Source organism: Anabrus simplex, chromosome 3, assembly GCF_040414725.1.
Source record: "Anabrus simplex isolate iqAnaSimp1 chromosome 3, ASM4041472v1, whole genome shotgun sequence".
In the NCBI taxonomy this organism is placed as follows: domain Eukaryota; kingdom Metazoa; phylum Arthropoda; class Insecta; order Orthoptera; family Tettigoniidae; genus Anabrus; species Anabrus simplex.
Window position 1 is genome coordinate 486867232 of NC_090267.1, and position 15291 is coordinate 486882522.

Below are 15291 nucleotides of genomic sequence, written 5' to 3' on the forward strand. Positions count from 1 at the left end.
ACTTAAGCGACTGCAGCTATCGAGCTCGGTCCTCACAGTACTATACAGTACGTTAAAAGTACATGGACTGAGCTCGATAGCTGCAGTTGCTTACGTGTGGCCAGTATCCAGTATTTGGGAGATAGTGGGTACGAATCCCACCGTCGGCAGCCCTGAAAATGGTTTTCCATGGTTTCCCATTTTCACACCAGGCAAATGCTGGGGCTGTACCCTTTCCCACTTCTAGTCCTTTCCTCTCCTATTATCGCCGAAGACCTATCTGTGTCAGTGCAACGTAAAGCAACTTGTAAAAAAAAAAAAAGTTTATGGATATAAAGACATTCTGACCAATTCGGAAAAGCTTGAGTGTTTCAGCATGATAATGCAGCCTGCCAAAAGCAGCATTTGTTTATGAGTGGTTTGTGGATAGTGTTCCTGAAATGGAATAGCCAGCCCAGAGCTCTGATAAAAATCATACAGAACTTCTGGGATTAACTAGAACAGCAATTTCACTCCAGACACCAACAATCAACATCACCAAATACAATTACTACATTGATGCACGAAGAATGGTCTGTCAATTTCCCCCAGAGATGTTCCAACACCAGGTAGTTAGTCTCCCTGCAGAGTTTGAGCTGTAATAAAGACCAAAGGCGGCATATTACTGTCCACTACTCGGCAATATACCCAAGGAACAATCAAAGGACAGTTTCGAGTAGGTGTCTGAATATTTTTGATTAGAGAGAGTCATGCGTCCTGCTCAATTATCATACATGGAAACCCAAATATATTAGCAATGTTTAACAGCAAATAGTTTGCAAAGACTTAGTTTGATATAACTGCATGCTTCAGTTTTTTGATGTCAGGTGGCTCTAATTCTGGTAGTGTTAAAACAGGCACATGAATATTCCTTGTTAGGGAAACAAATAGCGAGCAGCAAGTTACTGGAGGAGACAACACATGTCTTGCAACATTGTAGTACATCTTTTGTTACTGGAGAATGGAAAAAGAATCCATATAGTCTAGTACGTCGCTGCTTTCCTTAACCTGAATACAATTCTCAATAAAGTTCATATACAAATATCTCACAACAAATGATTACAGCTAGTTTGTCAAAATGATGTAACAAAATGTCTGGGTTTCTTCAGACCATTTTGGAGATTACAATTCATAACTTGATTTTATGATATACAGTAATATGCAAAGAAGATACAAAATATTACAGAGGACATTATTTTACAACAGAATATACATAATCTTCCTAAAATATTAGGTCTTCTCTCCTAATAATTCACAGAGTTGTTTAAATTTTTCTTTATGTTCTCTCTTGATAAACCGATGAAATCCTGAAACAGACAATAATGTGTTAGTGTTGGTAAGAAGCCTACAAGTCAAAATAAGATTATCTAGTATAACTTAGGCTACTGTTTTGGCATCACTAGTCTTGGGAAAAGAATCAGAATCAATAAGCAAAGAGAAGACAGAAAATCTGCCTGTGGCTTTTGCATCCTTCAATGCTCTAACTCGAAACTGACATTAGGAAGACATTCATCTTTAAAAATAATTATTATACTACTTTTAAGAATGCATTCGTAATATAAAATACAAGTGAATGGATGATTGTTAAAAGGGACCTGAGTCACCAAATTGGTCTGTTTGAGTTCATCATCATCATCATTTACTAGAAGCAATGCCTTGCCGCTGTAGCCACATTTGATGATCGTCTGCTAGCCTCTTTATGTTGCTACATGCCAGTTCACCGACAGAGTTCCTGATGTATGACATTCTTGGTCGTCCCCTGGGTCTCTTTCCTAGTACTTTACCTTTGATGATGGTTTGGAGAAGAAAGCCATGTCTCAGTACGTGTCCAAGAAACTTTGTTTTCCTATTCTTTATAATATTTAATAAACATCAATCCTCTTTTATGGTCTTTAAAACAAGGTCATTTTTTTATCCATCCAACTTGTTTTTGTAATTCTTCTACAAAACCACATTTACGTAGCCTCAAGTTTGGTTTCTTCCTGGTTCCCTAATGTCCAGATTTTGCACCATACAGTAGCACACTCCAAACAAAGGACTTGAGGAATGACCTTCTGGTCTCCAAACTGAGATGGTTGTTTAGCAATAAGTTTTTCTTATTTTGGAAGGCTTGTTTTGCTACCACTATTGTTTTCTTGATTTCTGAAAGGGACCTGTTATCAGAGGTAATTACACAACCAAAATAGGAGAATTCTGTGAACTGTTCTATCAGTGTGTTTGGTGATTATGATACAGTGTTCAAGATGAGTACTAAGTAAGCTTCCTATTGTCTACAATCATTCTTTATATTAATTTTTAGTTTTAATTTTTCTAAGGATTTGTTGAATGTTCTTAGCAACTTACTCATATCCTTTTCAGAATTAGCTAAGACAGCAATATCATCTGCAAAGCAGATGCTGTGAACCTTATTACCATTAAAATTCACCCCTTTAGTATTCTCTTTCATTTCTCTAACTGCAGTTTCTATGGACAGGTTAACCCTTTAGACCTGGTGTCCAATATATTGGACACTAACTTTTATCCTATTTTAAATGCAGTAAATTATCTCAATTACCATTCAAACCTCATGATCATTATTTTGGACGTTTGGCTAGTGCAAGGCATCGAATATCTCTGCCTTCTGTTGATAGAGTTATGAAGTAAACATCAAAACATGCAAGATGGCAGACTCATTGCCAGGATCATCAGGTAAGTCACATTTCTGTATTAAATACTTGAGCAATCTGCTTCATATGACTTGAGAAAATTATGTGTGTGGAAGAGAGTAACATAAGCTTCAGCTTTATAATATGATAACTGAAAAAGCAAGTTTACTTGAGCTTCCTAAGCGATGGAATTCAATGTCCAAAATTTTGGACATCAGGTCATAATGGTAGTACTTCTTCTGAAGTTCATGACCTGGATGCTGATGAGAGTTCACAACTTGTGAATCTTTTACAAAGTATTACAGGCTTAAATTATATAATAATTCTTCCAAAATGTATAATAATTAGGTTTTGCCCTTCAACAATAAAAATGTGAGGTTATTTTTAGAAATTATGTAATATTTTGTTTTACTTCTAGGATGCAGGAAAACATCAGTGTTCTGAATGAAATGCATGCCAAGGGAATACTGGACGTGCTTGAAGACGGAGATCTGTTTGATACTGATATGTCAGATGAAAGGGATAATTTTGAAGATATTCCAGCTGCTGTTGGCCAAGGCGTCAGGATAGGATGTACAAATCTTTCACTCAAGGAAGACATGAAACCTAAATGGGATTCACAGGACTGGCAGATGATATTGGATGTGAACGTGTTGTGACAGATCAACTAATGGCAGAAGGTGGGGAAGAAGCTGTAGGTTTACTTATACAGTTAGGGACTGGGGAGACAACTATAGGATTATCTCACTGAAAAACTAAAAAAACTACTGAAAATCAATACAGGCGTCATTCTTTCTCTCTTTTATTCGTTTCCAACATGATTTCAGTGACATTCAAGGTTTTCAAGATTATCCTATTGATTTCTTCATCAAGTATATCACAGATGATGATTTTGAAAATTTTGCAAAATATACAAATATTTATGCCCTGTAGTCTGGTAAAACAAATTTCAAAAGTACCAATGACAGTAAAATTAAAGCACTGATATGCCTACACTGAGCTGTAGGAAATAAGTCATGGACCTGTATATAGGAAGCTGCACAGTCCGTAGATCTCTATGTCATGGCCATCCATCAATACGTCACATCACAGCCTGCACGGTTGCTAGGTTACATCGCAATACACATTTTATTAAAAGACATATTTATGATCATTCGATTTTCACAAGGAGAAATACCAGTACCTCCTTTTTACAGGTATACAGACAGCAAACAGCTTAGATTTCTAGGAAGAAATGTAAAAATGTGAAGTCAATCCAAGTTATTTTGTTTCTCGGGAGTATTTCTTTTGAAGTAGAAAGCCAGTCTTAATTATTTTGCGATTTATTTATACATATCATTGATATTAACGATGTGTAGTCATATTCTGCAATAAAAAGTATTTTTAATAATAAATAATGTTATTTGCTTTACGTCCCACTAACTACTCTTTTACGGTTTTCGGAGATGCCGAGGTGCCGGAATTTTGTCCCGTAGGAGTTCTTTTACGTGCCAGTAAATCTACCGACACAAGGCTGACGTATTTAAAAAGTATTTTTAAACCTGCATTTTAGTCACTTAAGATTTCATGATCTTACAACCTCCCAGACCCAGTGTCCAATATATTGGACAAGAAAATATTTTTTGAAGCAATGGCAACAAAAACGATTTTTTTTCTAATATGGCTTAAAAGAATCCCAAGGGGTCTGCTAGGCAGCAAAAAATAATTTTTTTCGACGTCAGAACATTTCAATACGGACCTAACATGAGAATTATAACACGTAATGTCAGGGACTGTAATTCGGGACTGAAGGGGTTAAAGAAATATGCTGACAGTGGGTAGCCTTGTCGTACTCCTCTTCCAATTTTTGCTTCTCTTGTAGTACCATTAATATTAACTTCCATGGTTTGAGCTTGATACAGATTCAGCTAAAGTGCATGTCTTTCCAGTCAAGTCCCATATTCCCCATTACTCGAAAAAGCAATTTCCATTCAACAGTAACAGATTCAAACTGGCTGAGGGTAGATACACATTTGAGTGTTAAAATGGTTCTAATATCGCCCGTCTATCATTGTGTACTAGGTCATGAGTTTTTAGATTTGATTTTAAGAAGGTACTTCAATCATTGATTCAAGCCCCTTTTAACATGCAATGTTTGTTGCATGCTTTATTTGGACCAGTTTTCAGTTGTTTCATCAGTTGGTGTTTAAGGTTATGTCTACACTCGCATTTGTCTGTGGAAAGTTGCAACGTTAGTAGTGTTTTTATTAATATTTGTGCTGGTAACTGGTGATTATGATACAGTGTTCAAGATGAGCGGGAGGGAATATGATTAATTTCCAGCAAAGACAAGGAAAAGAAATAAACAACCAAAAGAATATAAAAGGAATATTATTAAAAGAGCTTGTGTAAGAAGAGACGAATACAATGGCCATGGTGGTGTTCGAAAAAGAGCGAGAATGACCCGTTTGCCTTGCAGGTATGTGTAATTAACTGAATACTGTATGTCTCTGAATAGACCTAATTATTCGTTTATAGGATTTGACTATCAGGTCAGGTACATCCTGCTACCGTATGCGACAGTAGACGGTACTACCTGCGACTGTCTGGCCGAGGGTTAGGCAGCTGTTACCAAACCTGACAAACTAAGGGAGAACCAATGGCTATGGGCAGAGGAGTTCACACTTGGGGGGCTTGTTGAAGCCTTTGTGTAGGAAATGACACATACATTCAACAGGAAGCTGCTGCCTTGTAGATGTGGCAGGGGCTGCTAAAGGCTAAGGGAGATAACATTGACAGAAAATCTTCTCTAATGTTACGCCTAGCAAGTCAGTTGGAGATTAATTGCAATCACTTTCAAGAAAAATATGAGCTTGGATCGAAGAACTCAAGGCAATGACAACAGCTAGGTTCTATGACGGCACACAACCTGAAGCTTCACCAGCTACAAAACCCAAATCAAGACCCACTTGTCAGATTGGAACATTGAATTTTCTAACACTGACAAATATAACTGAAGAAATAGTTGATATGATGGAAAGGAGGAAAATTCATATCATGGGGATGAGTGAAACCAAATGGAAGGCAACAGGAATAAGACACCTCTGTCTAGACTATAAACTATACTGGTCTGGAAATAACTTGGAGTCAAGAAATGGAGTGGGCTTTATACTTCATAAAGATATTGATGTTTGTAGCCAGATTGAATTTGTCAGTGCCAGAATAATTAAAGTGTCAGTAAACTGGAATGGAGACAAATATCATATAACCCAGGTCTATGCTCCACAATCAGGATGTTCAAATGAAAAAAAAGCCTTCCTGTCCAACTTGGAAGACCATATGGATTGTGAAAATATGGTAGTAATGGGAGATTTTAATGCTCAGGTTGGATCAGACAGACTGGGCTACGAATCCTCCCCGGGTCCTCATGGAATGGGGAATAGGACGACAGAGGGTGAACAATTTCTAGATCCTTGTATGAGGAATAATATGGTTGTGAGTAACACTTGGTTCAAGAAAAGGGACTCGCATAAGATTACAAGATATAGTTGGGACGATCACTATGGAACTGTGATTGATTATATACTCGCCGACCAAGAAGTTTGGAAGATTGTAAATGATGTCAAAGTAATTCCTAGTGAAAATTTTGATGGAGACCACAGGCTATTGGTTGCAGATATCATAAAGAGAAGACCTCCTAAAGTCTACAACAAAAGAACACCAAAAATAAAAGCTTGGAGACTTTCTGAACCAAGGGTGAAGGAAATGTTTCAAGAAAATGTTCGAAAGATGTTACCCAAAGAAGATCTGAGATCTGCAAATGAGGAATGGGATAACCTGAGGAGAGTATTAGTGAAGACAGCTGAGAGAATATGCGAGAGGCAGAGTCAATGGCGCAAGAAGAGCTTTGTACCGCGCCAGAGTGCGAGGAAATCCAAGTAAAATTGAGGATAAACTGTCATTTTACAGAGAAAAAAGATTACAGGTCAAAAGAATAGTTGACAATGAGAAAAGGAAAGGCAAAGAAGATCTTGCCAATAGAATAGGGCAAGACAAACACAAGAAGCTACTGTATAGCATTGTTAAAAACAAAAGAAATGATAATAGTACTATTAACACAGTAGAGCTCCCAAAAAGAGGTAACTAGAAATGAAAATGAAATGTTACAGGAGTTTAGCAGATATTTCGATCACTTACTGAACTGAACTGATGACACACAAGATGACCCTCTAAACCCTATAAATTATAATGTAGAAAGTTTGACCTGGCTGGAAGTGGAGACTGCAATATGTAAAATGAAAAACAAGTCTGCAGGATTGGATGAGTTCAGTGTGGACATGATCAAAGCACTTGGAGAACCTGGAATACAAAGGTTGTACAGAGTACTAAATAAATTTTGGGAAGAAAATGAAATCCCCAGTGACTGGAGGTAAGGAGTGATTATTCCACTATTTAAGAAAGGTGACCGAAAGAAGTGTACCAACTATAGAGGCGTAACCCTTCTATCTCATGGGTTAAAATATATATGAGACCATCCTGGAGAGAAAAATCAGAAAATTTGTTGAACCTAAACTTGAGGAAGAACAACATGGATTTGGAGTGAACAGATCAACGCTAGACCTCATTTTTTCGACAAGAATGCTCTTCAAATATATGAACTTCATTAATGTTTCCGTATTGAACTGAGATCAACAATAAGATATCTATTAGGTTCAACCTTTTCAATACTAATTACATGTTGATGTTACAAATACCTTTTATTCAACTTGGGGACCGGTTTCAACATATATAATGTCATCATCAGCCATAAAATAATCACAAATACATAAGCAAAGACATAATAATCAAAACTATGTTCATTAAAAATCTATAACTGTCCATTCACACCATGTATTAAGATAAATCGCCGTAACAGCATGCATATATTTTCAGGCTCACTTAACTGTTCACCTCTTCTCGTAAACATTTTGAGACAGTGCCGAACTTTGCGTGTGTTGTGCTACTATTCAGAAGATCGCGCCTTACTTCATATAAGTGACTGACCTTCTACTTCTTCTAGATTTTACGATTTAAAATTGCACAGTGCCAATCCCCATTATCTTATTTTGCCTCTTCAATTGTTTTTGTGAAAGACTCATTCTTTAATTTCTTATTTACCTATGCATTGTTTGTGCATTTTATTCGGCTTGGGATTGGGGTCGAAACCGGTATTGCTTCCGCTTATAATTAAATAGAAATGTAACACTACATTTCTTATTTATTTGTATTGAATAGGTTGAACTATGTTTTTTGTTATTTCAATTTAATTGTGATACAGTTCAATACAGAACATCATGAAAATTTTATCTTTAAATCACTCATTCTTGTCCTGTGACAGGAAGTTTAGTGTCATAACATGGCCGATATGAAGAAAGGATCATATTTACACAGTGTAGCAGATCTGTGGTCTTAATCTGTAAGGCATCCAAGATGGCTCGAGGAACTGCAACAATGGCTGAGTGTGGCATGATTTCGATTTTAAAAACTTCTGGCCAATGTACTATAAATGATCAGTGAACTTGCTTAAGATCAAGAATGCTTTTCATTCGGAAAGAGGACATTTCAACATATCCAAGTTCCTGATTGTTACTAAAAGTTTGCGTATGATGGAACCACAGTATTGGCAGCATAGCTTTATTTTTAACAATGGCATACAACTTTAACCATTTTATTGATAATTCCAAAATGGAATCAAAAATGCAGATATTATTTTCATTTTAAGAATGCACTGCCTTAGAAGAGTATTCAATGCAATAAATTAATGTAAATTATGAAGGGTTATACAGACATTTATTGTTTCTTACTGGCCATATTGTCTGTATTCAAACACAGCAACGATGGCTTTGCTTCTGAAGGTGAAGATAATTTACGTGAACATAATATGAGTTCTACCAGTGGAAGTTACAGAAAACATCAAAAGAATGTCAGAAACTGGGAAAGGGAAGAGAAGAAAAGGGTTAATGGTGATTCTTACAATATGAACAGAGGTGAACCAGAAAAGCTTGGGTGGATAATGTAATTGTGCGCAAAAATTAATACTATCACTGAAAAATGGTAAAAGTATTTTTTCTTTTCATGTTCTGGTCCAGTATTTTGTGTTCTATTCACCTCCACAGCTGAGCGTATTTACTCACACTCCATCATCATCATCATAGGCATTTATTCGTCAACGAATATGCAGTATATAAATACAATGTTATTTGGACACATTAATTGTGTCGTCTCAGATGGCTGAACAGACCGATTCTGGATGCACAGATTTTATTGCAGTGACAGACAAACTAGGAGTTGTAGCAGATGGTTGTGCAAGAATGCCACACCTCGCATTCACTCGTTCTTTCCTGCGGTCCCTCCTCTCAGCTAATCTTCTCCTATCTTTTTCTAGATGTTCAACTCCATTGTATACAATGCTACGCCATTTGGGCCTATCCTCGGCTGTAGTTTCCCAGTTGATCATATCAATATGACATCTTTTAAGATTATATACTTCAGAACATCCTTATACCGTTTAAGCTGCCCTCCATGGTTACGCTGGCCATTCTTTAGTTGGGAGTACAATATTTTCTTTGGGAGGCGTGTATCTGGCATGCGGACGATATGACCAGCCCAGCGTAGCTGATGCCTGACTATCATTGCCTCTATGCTTGTAGCGTTGGCTTCTTCGAGGATGCTAATGTTCGTTCGACAATCTTGCCATTTAACTTTCAGTATTCTCCGCAAGCATCGTTGATGATATTTTTCTAGGCATTTTAGGTTTCTCCTGTAGGTTGTCCAGGTCTCGCAACCATAGATAAGAGTAGTAGTGATGGGACTTTCGATTCATTTTACTGATTCACAATTAAGTATTTATTTATTTTCCACCTAGTCGATACAATGATTGCTTAAGGCAATTTTTAATGGTCAAAAGTGGTACATGTTTTGTATATTATCAACATCTTCAGCCACATAACACTGTTTAGATGAAAAAAGAAAAGAAAAATGATAACCTTAATGAGGCTGTAGAATATAAGAATCCATTATATTATCAAATTCTAGTATATTTGAAAATGCTTGAGAAGGATCAAGAAAAAAGAATTGGAATTTCTCCACCTACAGATAGCCCTACAACTTATTCCTCCCCAGTTGAAGCTATAGGTGACAGCAAGGAAGTTCTTGACACACCTATATACCCCGCTCCTCCACCTCCTCAGGTGCAACAGCAAGGAAGAACGCATCATCAATATTATACCCGGCGCAAAACTGTGAAAGAATCACAGGAGTTACTGTTCCAAAGGAAAGCAGGCTTAATAAGATTTGACAACTAGGAATTAGTTATATTTTCATCTACATTAATAATAAGAGCCGCACTGTGATATCAGGATTTCTTCATTTCGATAATTACTTATAAATTGTATAATTTTTAATTTATAAATTGATCTTTTTTCATGAATTATTAAGAAAAGAATATTTATTAGGACAATTTCTCTATGGAATATTGTACAAGTGGTTCCTTGACGACTGCTTTCTATTGTAGAAATAATTTATATATTTTCTCTTGAGTTATTTGTTTGTTTTAATCTTGTCAATCTTATGTTAATTTTAAGGACACTTCCTCTAAAGCATTACTTTGTCAATTTTATATATTTTTCATCTAAACAGTGTTATGTGGCTGAAGATGTTGATAATATACGAAACATGTACCACTTTTGACCATTAAAAATTGCCTTAAGCAATCATTGTATCGACTAGGTGGAAAATAAATAAATACTTAATTGTGAATCTATTGAAGTGCGATACGGACCATGAAGCTGATTTTATGTAATCATTTTACTGAATCAATTCATTTGATTCCGTTCACGTTACTGAATCGATACAGTGATCCGATTCACGGCACATTGGTCACCGCTCCTACTGCATCTGTGTAGTATGTGCTGGTAAGACAGCAACAGCGTTCAGTGCTCGCAGCTGCCATCTGGTCTTCATACTATGAACTCCTTTCTTAGAAAAAATGCTAGTTACTCTAATACATCGAAGGTTTCCTCCGGCGACGCAGGGTGGAAAAGGTTAGGATTAGGAAGGTAGCAGCCATGGCCTGAATTAAGGTACAGTCCCAGCATTTCCTGGTGTGAAAATGGGGAAACTAGAGAAAACCATCTTAACGGCTGCCGACGGTGGGATTCGAACCCACCATCCCCCGAATGCAAGCGCATAGCCACGCGATACTAACCACACGACAACTCGCTCTGTCATTTTTGAAAATATGTATTTTTCTATCAGCTGAGGATTTTTTTAATCGTCATATTTTGTATAGGCTACCCGAGATGTACAATAGCCTGCTGGTTTTCTGATTCAACATACTGTTATTGCGTCTGTCCACATATGATTGAAGTCTTGTGCAACGATGTGACATATGAACTGAGAGAATACTGAGCCGTTCTTCCCAATATAAAACAGGTATTTTGAGTGATCATGAGCATGACTCATAGTCATAGTCATAGGGCAGGCTAGAGTAGAGTTTAATTGTCAAATGTCAACTAAGTTATAATACTAAGATTCATTAAACTAATAAATAGTATAACCTAATAGCCTACCTACTTACTAGCTACTTCAGAATTATGTTGTGACTAACTTTTTAACACTGCAAATAAATCCATCTATTATTTAAACCTCCCTGTCAGAAGAGGACAGTGAATGCAAATGGGTATTATTTTCAAATGAGCTGAGCTCGAGAGTCCTTTATAGCATACGATTCTTTCAGTGTAGCATGGCTCACTGTATGTCTCGCTGCAGTGAACCGATAAGGAACCATGTGTATCTTGTGTCTCACTGAGCCGGCTCGTTCACGATTCTTTCAGTGTGCTATGATTCACTGTCTCGCTGCAGCGGAAGCTCGGCTCCCCGTCAACGTCCAGTGAGTGCGCCACTCAGCTCTGTTCACTGGGAGTAAGCTGAATCGTGTGCCGTGAAGTTCGCCGTTCCTGTGAATCGATTCACTCGGACACTTCAATGAATCGATACACTGCTTCGAATCATGCATTCAGTAGCCAACACTAAAGAGTAGGAATTACAACAGCATTGTAAACGTACAGTTTGGTTCTCACACTAATATCATGATTGTCAAACACTCTTCTTAGGAGACGACCGAAAGCCGCACTAGCGCATCTTAAATGATATTGGATTTTTGCATCAATGTTACTCACACTCCACGAGACTTGAGAAGCTGCATCGTTTGGAGATCTGAGGTTCAAATCTTGGTGCTGACAGCGGTTACCTGAGTGTGGTTTAACCGTGGGATTTTCCAGGCAAATGCTAGATAGTACATTATTTTAAGTCCCCCGGCACGTACCCCATGACGACAACCAGCTATCATTTGAGGAACCTTTCTTCACTGGGCTGGATTATGATTAAGTGGCTGCATCTGAACATAATTTGCCCTCCTTCTCCCCTTTTGTGCCATCCCCTTGGTGTAAGAGTAGCATGCCTGCCTCTCGCCCGGAGGCCCTGGGTTCGATTCCTGGCCAGGTCAGGGATTTTTCTCTCGACCTGAGGGCTGGTTCGAGATCTACTCAGCCTATGTGATTAGAATTGAGGAGCTATCTGATGGTGGCCCCAGTCTCAAAAGCCCAGAATAACGACTGAGAGGATGCGTTGTGCTTACCACAGGCCTCTCTTAATCTGCAGGCCTTCAGGCTGTGCAGCGGTTACTGGGCAGGCCACAGCCCTTTCAAGGGTGCTGAGTGCCGTGGGGCGGGGAGGGATCTCCCCTGTTGTGATTATCAATAAAACGGTTAAAGTTGTATGCCACTGTTAAAAATAAAGCTAATACTTTCTGATGAAAACCAAAACATATTCATTTTATCTTCCAAAAATTTATTTTATATAGCCACCAAAATCAACAATATCGACTCAGAAGTACTGCAGCAAACTTCCAGAAACATGCAATGGTGGGTACAAGCAAATTTGTTCACACAGATACTGTATTTTTAGAAACTTACTGCATTTTTATAGCTACTGTATCACCAAACAGGAATGAGATGGTATTAAAAACCACCCATAGAAATCATGCATTTCTGCTATATCTACAATACCTCATCCATAAAACATCTAGTACTTACCTCTAAAGAGAGAGTGAAGATTTTTGGAAATAAATATATCTTTTAAAACTTCTATTAGGTGGTCAAAATCCTTGTTCTGGTTGTAATGCGAGGTCACTACAGTAAATTTCTTGTAAGACTCTGTATCGAGTGTCTTCTTTAACTGCAAGTAAAATAGACAGGTGAATTGTAGGATTATATCTATAAAGATTTAATCACATTGTCAAAGACATGAAGTAGATCAGAGCATTTTGTTTCATCTTTGCAGCTGCTAGGATTGGGATATGAATGTATATTTTTTCACTTAGGATTAACGACTTTATCATCTCTCAGAACAATGACATTTTATTCTGGGAAACCTTACACTGTAATCTTATAGCTGATCTTTTACACGTATAATCCTAAATATATTTGTTTGAGATCATGGTCATCAGCCCTGTATACTTGGTGAGTGCAAAAGTATCTGAAAGCAAGGTCTCTACTCTACTGCCAGCCAAAAAAATCACTTGGATGTTTTCCAAGAATATTAACTTTGAGAACATAAAATTACAATAATAATAATGTTATTGGCTTTACGTCCCACTAACTACTTTTTCAGTTTTCGGACATGCAGAGGTGCCAGAATTTTGCCCCACAGGAGTTCTTTTACATGCCAGTAAATCTACTGACACGAGGTTGACATATTTGAACACCTTCAAACACCACCAGACTAAGCCAGGATCGAACCTGCCAAGCTGGGGTCAGAAGGCCAGCGCTTCAACTGTCTGAGCCACTCGGCCTGGCTAAAATTACAAACATCATACTTAAACATAAATTTAATTGAAAAAATAATTAGAAAGAACAAGTCTCATTCAGTTACTACAATTCCAGGCAATTTTTGTATACAGAAATCTTCAGTTTTTTCTCTCTCTCTCCAATCTTTCACACTTCTCATTACACACTTACACTTAAAACATCCTTGCACATTCAGTCAATGTTCAATAAGAGGTGTTACCACCCCTCGCTTGAATAACAGCTTGTATCCTGCTTAGTATGCTTAAAATTAAGGTGTGAATGTCATGTTGATGAACTATCTGTATTGTATATATTGTATTGAAGAGGTGGACCCCCTCTTGTCAATTTATTTCTCATAAGCATAAAGTTCTCGCCAATGTGAGGAGCACAGGGATTACATGTGGAAAAAGAACTTCCTCAATGTAGTGGTGTGCAATCAGAGCCCTTGTTTTCCATGATTAACAGCTCAGTTCAGGTGTCAGAACTGATGCCACTCCACACCATGGATCCTCCTCCATATGCTGTCCTTGATGAAAATATACAGGCAGTATAGCACATCGTTGATTTTATCCAAACCCTTTCCCTCCTATCTGGAGACCAGAGGTTGAATCTCAACTCATCTGTAAAAGAAAGTTGGCTACAATGCTCTTATGCCCAATGCTGAATGCCGATGCTCTATGGTGAACTGTAGATGGGCCCTTCAATGCTGTATAGACAATTCTGGCCCTCTGGCAGGTTTTCTTGATGTCAGGTTTGCTTCTCGAAGTCTTCATCTGCTGTACTAGTTGATTTCTTGCATGCACTGCAGTTAAATTGCAGTCTCTTATGACATCATCATCATCATCATCATCATCATCATCATCAGTCGGTTTACTCATTGCTGAGCGTCGTGACCTCATTTCTTCACTTTGTTAGTAACTGCATCCTTAACGAGATTTTTCCATGCTGAGCGGTCTTCAGCTCTTCTTAAGATATTGTGAAGAGGTAGACCGGTGATCTTCTTTGCTTGGTCTAACCATCTACTTGTTGTTCTGCCTCTTGGTCTGGTGCCTTCAATTTTGCCTTGCAGAATGGTCTTTTCTAAATTGTCTCCTTCTCTCCTCAAAATGTGTCCCAGGAACTGGAGGTAACTTTCACTAACGCGGGAAGATAGATGTTTTGTGATGCTCAGTTCTTCTATAATGGAGGCATTTGTTCTTCTTTCTGTCCATGGTATACGGAGCATTCTCCGCCAACACCACATCTCAAAGGCATGTATTAGATTCTTGTCACTAGCCTTCACAGTCCAGGTCTCACAACCGTATAGGAAAACAGAGAACACCAGTGATTCCACCAATCTTATTTTCACTGTTTTGGTTCTGCCAGATCTTTGTGAGTTTAAGCATTGCGGCACGACCTAGGACAATCCGTCGTTTTATTTCTTTATCACAATTTCCCGTGTTACTGATTATGGAGCCCAGATATACACAATCATTCACCAACTCCAGATCTTTCAGACATCCTGTTATTTGGATTGGGATTTGACTTTGTCGGTTGATAACCATTAGTTTGGTCTTTTTCATGTTAATTTCTAGACCAAAATCCGAACTAATGATTGTCACTCTAGAGAGCAATTCATCAAGTTCTTGTCCACTTCTTGCAATGAGTGCAGTATCATCAGCAAAGCGTAAATTATTGATTTTCCTACCACCGATTGAAATTCCACTATCCCAGCCATCCAGTGCTCTTCTCATTACATACTCTGCGTAGATATTGTAGAGTTG

General features: G+C 37.9%; 1 protein-coding gene across 1 annotated transcript in view; it reads right to left on the reverse strand.

Moving 5' to 3' along the window:
* Window positions 1-285: 285 nt before the first annotated feature.
* The window catches only part of Rtel1 (Regulator of telomere elongation helicase 1), a 168671-nt gene continuing 153665 nt past the window's right edge, over window positions 286-15291 (reverse strand). Inside the window, exons 15-16 of the mRNA XM_067144670.2 lie at window positions 12776-12917; window positions 286-1325 (exon numbers count right to left, since the gene is read on the reverse strand). Of these exons, the coding sequence (XP_067000771.2) occupies window positions 1249-1325; window positions 12776-12917 (219 nt within the window). The 3' untranslated portion in view covers window positions 286-1248. The remainder of the gene's footprint in view (window positions 1326-12775; window positions 12918-15291) is intronic.